At 47.1% G+C, this 10,000-nt stretch overlaps 2 protein-coding genes across 2 annotated transcripts in view; one reads left to right on the forward strand and one right to left on the reverse strand.

The window, feature by feature from the left end:
- Nucleotides 1-893, forward strand: part of LOC310806885 (junction-mediating and -regulatory protein-like) — a gene marked incomplete at both ends in the record, with an annotated part of 17,116 nt that extends 16,223 nt beyond the window's left edge. Inside the window, 2 exon segments of the mRNA XM_083673164.1 lie at nt 1-63; nt 583-893. The exon segment at nt 1-63 is cut by the window's left edge and continues 85 nt beyond it. Of these exon segments, the coding sequence (XP_083529290.1) occupies nt 1-63; nt 583-893 (374 nt within the window).
- A 6,109-nt stretch (nt 894-7,002) lies between these two features.
- The window catches only part of homer1b (homer scaffold protein 1b), a gene marked incomplete at its 3' end in the record, with an annotated part of 11,744 nt that continues 8,746 nt past the window's right edge, over nt 7,003-10,000 (reverse strand). The window contains exons 4-7 of the mRNA XM_083673189.1: nt 8,489-8,645; nt 7,853-7,963; nt 7,381-7,461; nt 7,003-7,194 (exon numbers count right to left, since the gene is read on the reverse strand). Coding sequence (XP_083529315.1) covers nt 7,003-7,194; nt 7,381-7,461; nt 7,853-7,963; nt 8,489-8,645 — 541 coding nt within the window. The remainder of the gene's footprint in view (nt 7,195-7,380; nt 7,462-7,852; nt 7,964-8,488; nt 8,646-10,000) is intronic.

Below are 10,000 nucleotides of genomic sequence, written 5' to 3' on the forward strand. Positions count from 1 at the left end.
AGCTGGTCAGCGCCAGGAAGAAGCTGAGGAAGACCTCAGAACTGGAGGCCCAGACGAGGAGAGGTACACAGCTAACGCTAACGCTAATGCTAACGCTAACACAGACATGTTTACATTTACATTTGACATTTATGGCATTTAGCAGACGCCTTTATCCAAAGCAACTTACAACAAATCCATTTGTTTAAGTAAGTGAATCATCTCTCCATCAGTCATCATAAGATAAAGTAATCAATGCTCAGACCAGGGGCCATAGGCAGTCACAATGCTAGAAGAAGGACTTTTTTGTTTGTTTGTTATTAACAGGAGAGAAACTTGTAAAGGGGGTGAATAGGTCTCTAGGGTATGGGGTAGGGTAGGTACAGGGGGGTAGTGGGGGTGAAGAGGTCTTTAGGAGGGACCGTTTAGATGTAACTAGGATGTTAACTAAGCTGACAGGGGTAAGCTAACTTATATCGTGATTCTAAAGCCACTGAGTTAAAACGTTTGGAGGCTGGTCATGCTAACTACAGTAAGCTAAGTCCAAGATGCAGATGTTGTCTTTCTGTGCTGATCACAGTCTGTCTCCTTCTTCTTCTTCAGAAAGCTCTCCCATGGATGAGGTGTTGGCCTCGCTGAAGAGAGGCAGCTTCCACCTGAAGAAGGTAGAGCAGCGCCCCCTGCCTCCCACAACAGGCGATGACGACCCCAACAACATCCTGGCCCAGATCCGCCATGGGGTCAAACTGAGACAGGTCCCCCGGAGGGAGAAGAAGGACAGGCAGAAAGAGCTGTCCGCGTCCACCGACCCCTTAACGAGGAGCATCCATGAAGCCTTACGACGCATCAAAGAAGCTTCGCCAGATTCTGACTCAGACGAAGAGGGGTTAACATGCCCAGAATGGGATAGCTAGGGTTAGACACACACACACACACACACACACACACACACACACACACACACACACACACACACAGACGCATGCATCCTCTAACACTGTACATACACACGTACACACTCAAGCCCAGAGACACTCTCACACACCCTTCACCAGAATCCTAGTGATACACACACACACACACACACACACACACACGCACACACACACACACCCACATACACACACCCGCCACATTCCTCTGTAATTCTATGTAGGTTCTTATCAACCAGAAACCTTTAGAGAGGGAGTCTATGTTCCTCTAACAGGCTGGACAGAAGTTCTCTATACTGTGTCATATCCTGTGGGACTGCTGTGGATCTGACCACACGTGTTCTGAAGGCACCACTGGTACTGCGCTCTCAGCCCCACTCTCCCTGTCCTTCCACATTCATGATGACTGACATGGTACTGCGCTCTCAGCCCCACTCTCCCTGTCCTTCCACATTCATGATGACTGACATGGTCTGTGTTGTTTTGTAGTAGTTCTGTGTGTTTTATTTGTCTATATTCATCGTGTAAACTTGGTATCACATCGGATAATCTTAGACATCATCACATTAGACACACACGCGCGCACACACACACACACACGATACACACGCATTGCACAGACGTTCTGCGCTGTTGTACTGTCAGCTGGGACTGAGTAAATGAACCCGGTAAAACAGCAGGACGGCTACAGGCTCAAGTGAGAGAAAAAGAGAGAGAGAGAGAGAGAGGGTGTGTCTGTGTCTGTGTCTGTGTCTGTGTTTCTGTTTGTCTGTGTGTGACACTGGGCAAGAAACAAGAACATTTTCCTTTTGTCCCTATGATGTCTTTCTCTCTCTCTGTCTCTCTCTCTCTCTCTCCCTCTCTCTCTGTCTCTCTCTCTCTCTCTCTCTCTCTGTCTCTCTCTCTCTCTCTCTCTCTCTCTCTCTCTGTCTCTCTCTCTCTCTGTCTCTGTCTCTCTCTCTCTCTCTCTCTCTCTCTCTCTCTCTCTCTCTCTCTCTCTGTCTCTCTCTCTCTGTCTCTCTCTCTCTCTCTCTCTCTCTCTCTCTCTCTCTCTCTCTCTCTGTATACTGCATAAGGAGATGTGGGACGTGTATTTATGTGACCATCTGTCTGATTGCAGCATATGGGCCAGGCTGGTGGGAGATATGGAGTGTCATAATGGGTTTATCGTTGGGCTCAGACCAGGAAATCACACAACTGCAGCCAGTCAGCGCGAGCCCTGTAGGGGAGGATCAGTGGCCCAGAGAGGATCAGATCAGATGTACAGTACTGGAGAAGCCAATCTCTCGGAGGCTGTGGACTAGACACTTTCTCTCTATTGGGAAAAGGATAGTCAGGTGTTCACTATGGGGGCAGGGTGTCATGGGAGACTGTCTGTCCATCTACGTCGTAGGCAGAGGGCTTTGTTTGTTAACCGCCTTACCGTGTGGGTTGTCTGATGAGATCACTCCATCACGCCGGTGCTGGTCACGCTCTCCGTACGGCCTCTGTGATTGGAGGGACGTGGGATGTAGGATTCCCCCTCACCACCCTCTCTCACAGTCAGCTGCAGAGGAGGAGGCAGCTCCGCTTGTTTCAGTTTCAATCTGCTGCGTCTCTCTCTCTCTCTCTCTCTCTCTCTCTCCGTCTCTCTCTCTCTCTCTCTCTCTCCGTCTCTCTTTCTCTCTCTCTCTCTCTGAGTAGGCAGACGCACACAGTATGAGGTCCATTACTCACAGTCCCATGAGCATGCGCACGCACACACACACGCACGCACGCGCACGCACGCACACGCACACAGTCTTTCTGAGATCAGCATTAGTCCATACTGGGTTTTTTTTTTTTTACTTGCTCTTACTGTAATTTTCAGCTTTGTTTCAGCACTGTTCATTTCAACTTGGGACGCTCTCCGAGCTGTCCGCTCAGTTTACACAAAAGGTTGTTTGTTTGTTTGCTTGTTTGTGTAGTGGTTATTAATCAATCTGTAATTAGTTAATTAATTAATCAGTCTGTATAGTTATAGACATGAAGTTACTGTTTTACTGAATAGAAGTATGCAAAGAACATTGACGTCATTGTTGAAGCGGTTTGGATGGTTTTCTCTACAGCACAATCACAACAGCAGGGTTCAGCTTTACAAACGCAGGGACAGTTACTGACAGAGCAGGAGACTCAAGTTCATACAGACAATCTTGAGTTGGAATCAGTAAACCTTGAACTGTTCTAAACAGCTATGATATGGAAATGGTGCCTCACTTATCCACTAGTTACCAAGCAAACACTGAAGCAGGAATTGAATGCTGTCCTCCATTGCCTACAATATTGCAAAACATCGTGAGACTGAACCTTTCTCAGTTTTCCTTAATGGAGGCTGATCTTAATGGAGGCTGATCTTAAGTAATCTCACCCATTATAGACTCTGTCTCGACCACGTCTCTGGTCAGAGACCTGAAATCAACCAGTCAGTCTGTCACTCTTTGCACAATGTTCTTCCATGATTCCTCTCAGCATGTAGCACAGTATGGAGATCCAACCCTAAACCACCGTATCATACCATACCATACCCTACCTGACCCTGACCCTAACCCTGACCCTGACCCTGACCCTGACCCTGACCCTGACCCTAACCCTAACCCTGACCCTGACCCTGACCCTGACCCTAACCCTAACCCTACCTGACCAAACTACCCACCCCCAACAAGCCAAGACCTAACTTTATTGTACTTTAACGATTACTTAGTTTACCTTACAGCACATCTTGGCCTTGGGCCTACTACTCTATTACTGACCTTATCAAAATAATGTACTGTATTTTACTTTGATTGTTTGCGTCACATTTTGTCACTTTCTAGTTTATTTAAAAATGGTCTTTTCTACAGCCTCTGTTACTGTTACTGCATTTCTAGCCAACGTAGTTTGTGATGAATCAACTATTGTAATTCAACAACATTTCCTATATGTAGACCTGTGACTCGCGCAGGTTGACAGCGTGACCCCCCCCCCCGTCCTGGATTTAGACCGGCCCGTCACTAAAGAGGTGCAATCAATTAGTTCTAATGTATAATGTGTAATTAGTAGCGTTGGAATGACATTCAATAAGCAATGTATTCAACTTGTCTAAAATAACAAATTATGTATTTATTGAAAACGTAATGATTTATATGAGAACACATATTTATATTGCTATAGTATTCCAAAAAAATGCTTTTGAAGTAGTCATTTTATGTTTTCCCAAAAAATTGCCTTTACATCCTTTACGGTGGACATCCCTGACATGTATTCAAAGCTTTGTATTTATATCCCTAACCTCTTCTTAGCAGTGTAATAAACCCTTGTGTACGAAACACGCTGTACTGAACACCTCAGTTTCTGTGAAAAATAGTTTGAGCTGCTAGGGTTTTTTATTTTGCTTTATTCATTAAAGTGTCTTGGATTTCCCTCTTGTCGTCCTGGTGCCTTTCTATTTGTTTGTTGTTGACAGCTGTGTGTTGGGAGGCCGGTCGCCAGAGCTGCTTCTGCTACAGAAAACAAAAGGGTTTGGCAAAAACACAAACAGATCTGGTACCTCGGGACATCCATTGTCATATCCTTCAGAACTCAGAAAGAACAGCCAGACCTTCACTTCTCCGACACCACCCAGAGAGCTGGGTGTGGAGAGAACATGGCATAGCTGGCACTACAACACAGAATTAGCCTTGTCTTTGGGGCAAAAAATATAACTTTCATCGGTGGTCACATTGTTATATATCAATATGTTTTTAATAAGGAACCACGTTGATTGTAAAACCGTTTGGTGGAAATACTGTATGCTAACATTTTCATTCAAATTATTCTTTAACATGACCTTTCTGGTACAGCATTTTCTTCTCATGAATATTACAACATGGACATATCCATTACAAACCTCACTCTACAATCTCTTAAATGAGCTTGTAGTAATATTATCTTGAGGTAATATTTCAATGTAGATGGCAATTGCAAACGTCATAAACTGGTACAGTATGCTTTCTTCATCATAGACGGCTTGAATGACTTCCTCACACAGAGAACAGAATTTGGCAAATTCCTCCCCCCAAAACAACAGATTTCATCATAATTGCATCAAACAAGTTGCACCACCCGAGTACTGTTTAAGTGTCATAAGCCTGAGGTACCTCTTATTAAATAGCATATTCATCACTTTACTTCAAAATTACTTCAAATAATCAAAAATATTGCCATTCTGCTCATACCTTTAAATACAATAATATCTACATTAAATACTTAAATAAGTTACAAAACAAGAGAAAACGGTAAAAAGCATATGTCTTCTGCATTATCCAAACAGAGCGCCATCAACTTCATTAATCTGGTCAAGATTAAGACAAAATCATTCATTTCTGTAATCCAAAATCATAAGCAACCAAAGTCCTACTGCGCCTTTAAGACATAAAAGAAGAAGACTTTTCCAGATTCAACCCACATTTAATTTACATCCCAGTACCAGTATAAAGTTATCTTATAGAGTCTTGTATTTATTCATTTATACATAATATATCATGTATGTAGAAAAGTATAGAAACTAAGGACAGTTCTGTATTCGTCATGGTTACGCTCCTAAGTGAATTGATTCTGGGGGCAAATCTCAAATGACACCGTATTCCCTCCATGCTAACTAGAGCCCTACGGCTGACCAGACGGAGCCGCCTCACAGGGCTCTGGTCACTGGTAGGGGACTGGAAGTGGTACAGGGTGTCACTGACCAGACGGAGCCGCCTCACAGGGCTCTGGTCACTGCTAGTGGACTGGAAGTGGTACAGGGTGTCACTGACCAGACGGAGCCGCCTCGCAGGGCTCTGGTCACTGCTAGTGGACTGTAAGTGGTACAGGGTGTCACTTGAGATGCAGGTTTACTGTCCTTGTCAGTCCACTGAGTAGAATACCTGATAGTTAGATTGAGGTGTCAAGTCCAGAGGCTGCCTGGTATTGCTCAGTGTGTGTGTAGGCCTCTATGTCCGATACAGGATCTCTCTCTCTCTCTCTCTCTCCACATACACACACACACACACACACACACACACACACACACACACACACACACACTGGTACACGGCGTATAGAGTCAAGGTCCTATGCAGCAACACACACTCACCACCCTAGCTTGGCAGGAAGACAAGGTCTTTTCTCTGACGTTGAGGAAGCGAAAGGGGAGCGTTCAAGACATGGAACTTCTTCTCAAAACGTCTTTAAATTGAACAGAGAGTTCTCTATCGAGATAACTCCCTGTTGCAGAAGAGCTTAGAACCAACTCAGTATAAACAATGCTTCTGGAAGTGTCTCTTGTGATCAATATCATATTATCATCATATTGTGAGTGAACAGTTCAGTCTTCCTCCTCCGTTCATTGTAAACAGAGCTTCATGTCCCAGTAGCGCCGTGGGTCCTGGCTGGGGTCTGATGCTGTGCATTGTTAGGTGTCACTCCTGCTCTCTAGATGTCACAGGTTGGTTGAGGGCCCTCCTGTAGTTTTGAAGTTCCCAATGGATCAGTTGGTTGGAGCACGGTGCATGGTGCATGGTGCATGGTGCATGGCGCATGGCAGTGGCAACACCAGAACACTGGGTTTGATTCCCTCAAGAAAATGAACGTTGCTCAGGATAAAAGCATCTGGTCAATTACCGTATTTCAGTTTGGTGGGTTGTGGGTGCAATTCTCTCTGTCTAACAGCAAATTACATTTCATATGACTTTATTAATCCCCTCAGGGACAACAGAGAGGGAGGGTGTGAGTCTGCCAGCAGAGGTGTGGCTCTCTAAATCCAACAGCAGGTGGCACTGCTGAGGCATAGTTCTCCAGCTAAAAGCTCGAGTCTGTCGCAGAATTCCCAATCAACCCCTAGCCTCTACCCCCATTGGTGCTCGTGTAGGTCTGAAGCGGAACCCTGCAGAAGGTTAGCGGTCGATTTGGAATTCAGCCTGGTTTGTGTCTCTTGCTGCCCTCAGTGAGCCTGGCCACTGGTCAGGCCTGGGGCAGTGTGGTTTCAGGTGTTCATGTTTGAGTGCGTTGTCCAGGGCGGACGGTGCGTTGTCCAGGGCGGACGGTGTGGTGTGGTGTGGTGTGGTGGGGTGTGGCTCTAGCTGCCCTCCTCTATCAGCCTGGCCAGTGTGTCTCTCAGCTCCGTCAGCTCAAAGATCTTCCCGTCCAGCAGTTCCAGGAGCGTCCTCAGACTCTTCCTGAAGCTCTCCTGCTCTTCCTGGTTTTCCTCCAATCGCTGCTCAGCTCCCGCCAGTTGCTCCTCCAACACCCGCCCACGCAGCTCCGTCTCCTGAAGGGAGGATTACGATGTTATTACTGTTGTGTGTTGCTGGAGTGTGAATAGATGGGAATTAATGGTGACAGACAGTTGAAGTGTGAATAGAGGAACATGGTGAGAATGACCGTCAGGATTTGAGCTCACACGACTGAAACACAGCATCTCACACCTCTACTTTACTCCAGTCCTTCTCCTCACCTGGAGCTTCTGGGTCAGTGAGTCTTTCTGCTCCAACAACTCATTCACATTCTCCACTTCCTCTTTCAAGCGCTCCATTTCCTGTGGGAGAGACAGGGGGTGATGGACAAACATCAGATGAGGCCCTCCCCCTCTTCCCTACATGGAGCCTCATTGGCTCAACTAAAAACCAATGCAATATATGGGGAGTGTCATTTCAGACGCAACCATTACATCCAGCGGACCAAAAGAGATACAATGACAGTTTCACTTCAGCTGTAAATAGTGTCCTCTAATGTGTCCTCTAATGTGTCCTCAAGATAATATATTACCCAGGATGTTTCTTATAGCAAGAGCACACACACACACACACACACACACACACATACACACACACACACACACACCCACACCCCCCCCCCACACACACACACACACAGACACACACACCCACACCCCCCACACACACACACACACACACACACACACACACCTCCTCTTTATCCCTCAGTGTGTTCTCCAGCTCTTCGATGGTCTGGTTCAGTTCAGTCTTCTGAGACTTGATCACGATGGTCTGTGTGCTCTGGCACTCCAGCTCTGTCACCTAGAGGACATAACACAACTCTGTCACCTAGAGGACATAACACAACTCTGTCACCTAGAGGACATAACACAGCTCTGTCACCTAGAGGACATAACACAACTCTGTCACCTAGAGGACATAACACAACTCTGTCACCTAGAGGACATAACACAACTCTGTCACCTAGAGGACATAACACAACTCTGTCACCTAGAGGACATAACACAGCTCTGTCACCTAGAGGACATAACACAGCTCTGTCACCTAGAGGACATAACACAACTCTGTCACCTAGAGGACATAACACATGGAATCACTCTCACCTTTTCTGGAATCACTCTCGCCTCCTCCCTCCCCTGCTCTTCCCTCCCCCGCTCCCCCGCTCCCCCGCTCCCCCGCTCCTCCCTCCCCCACTCCTCCCTCCTCCCTCCCCCACTCCTCCCTCTTCCCTCCCCCGCTCCCCCGCTCCTCCCTCCCCCACTCCTCCCTCCTCCCTCCCCCACTCCTCCCTCCTCCCTCCCCCGCTCCTCCCTCCTCCCTCCTCACTCGTTTGTGCAGCCTCTCTGCCTCCTCCTGGTAGGCTGACAGCTGTTGTTTCCACTGTTTGACGTTGGCGGTGGACTCCAGCAGAGCCGCCGTTAGCTTGGCGTTGTTCCCCTTCAGCGCCTCCAGCTCCGCCTCCCAGTGTTTGGTCATGGTGGGGCTGGGAGAGAGGAGGGACACATAACACAGATAGTTTACAACAGTCCTGTGGTATGATGTGGTCCTCTGTGGCTCAGTGGGTAGAGCATGGCGCTAACAACGCTTAGGTCATGGGTTTGAGTCCCGCTGGGACCATATATACTGGTTCAGTTCAGTCTTCTGAGACTCACTCAATGTAAGTTGCTTTGGATAAAAGCGTCAGCTAAATGGTATATATTGTTGTTATGATATGATATGCGTTACCCAGATGTGATGAGGAGGAGCAGTGTGGGGCACGTCCCCTCCCACATGGCCTGCTATCTTTCCTGCTACAGGCCATTCTGTATCAACAGTGTTCCAGTTCTGTACAAATACATCATCATATCTACTCATCTGTACAAATACATCATATCTACTTATCTGTGCTAACCGCATCATTAGTGAATGTCACATAGAGGTCAGTAGTCTCTCCACCCGTGTGTGTGTGTGTGTGTGTGTGTGTGTGTGTGTGTGTGTGTGTGTGTGTGTGTGTGTGTGTGTGTGTTTGTGTGTGTGCGGAGCAGTCAACACTACCACTGCCCAGTGTGTGTGAAACCAGCTGTCTATCTGACAGTAATCTGAGATTAAACGTTCAGTCTGACTGGTGACTAATCTGAACACTGGTCAGTCAGGTCCAGCAAGCACAGGAGCAGAGAGCAGACGGAGAGATGGAGGATGGGGAAGTGAGGATGTAGGAGGTAAGATGGAGGAGAGAAGTAAGTTAAAGTAAAACAAAAAAAATAAAGACAGCCAGCACTCACAAAGATACAGTATACTGCAGAACAGTAGTCACAGGGACACCTTTCTGGCCATAGAACATCATTGAAACAATTATTTCTTAGCATCAACAAAGCACTCAAAGACACGTGTACTTTATCCTATCCAGAGAGATCTGAGCACAACAGACTGTTCACCGGAGGTTTAGATAACCCACTCACCCATACGTCTCATACGTCTCATACGTCTCATACGTCTCATACGTCTCACACTCTCCGGCTGTACAGCTGGGTGGAGAACACATGAGAGAGCGAAACGCTCCGCGTCGCTTTCAAGAGCCCTCACTCCCACACACACTCCGCAGTATCTCCCTGCAGACCAGGGGAGGCTGGCGGAGGTAGAAATCGGAGGACAGGCTCATTGTAATGCACTGGCCTCCCCTGCTGCAGGAACACACACACACCGTGTACACACACATGCACACACGCACTCCACACACACACACACACACTCTCTCTCTCTCTCTCTCTTGCATGGTACTCCACAATGGCTGAACACCCACTTCACACACACACACACACACACACTCTCTCTCTCTCTCTTGCGTGGTACTCCACACAC

Source organism: Argentina silus, assembly GCF_951799395.1.
Source record: "Argentina silus genome assembly, chromosome: 7".
Classification (NCBI taxonomy): Eukaryota; Metazoa; Chordata; class Actinopteri; order Argentiniformes; family Argentinidae; genus Argentina; species Argentina silus.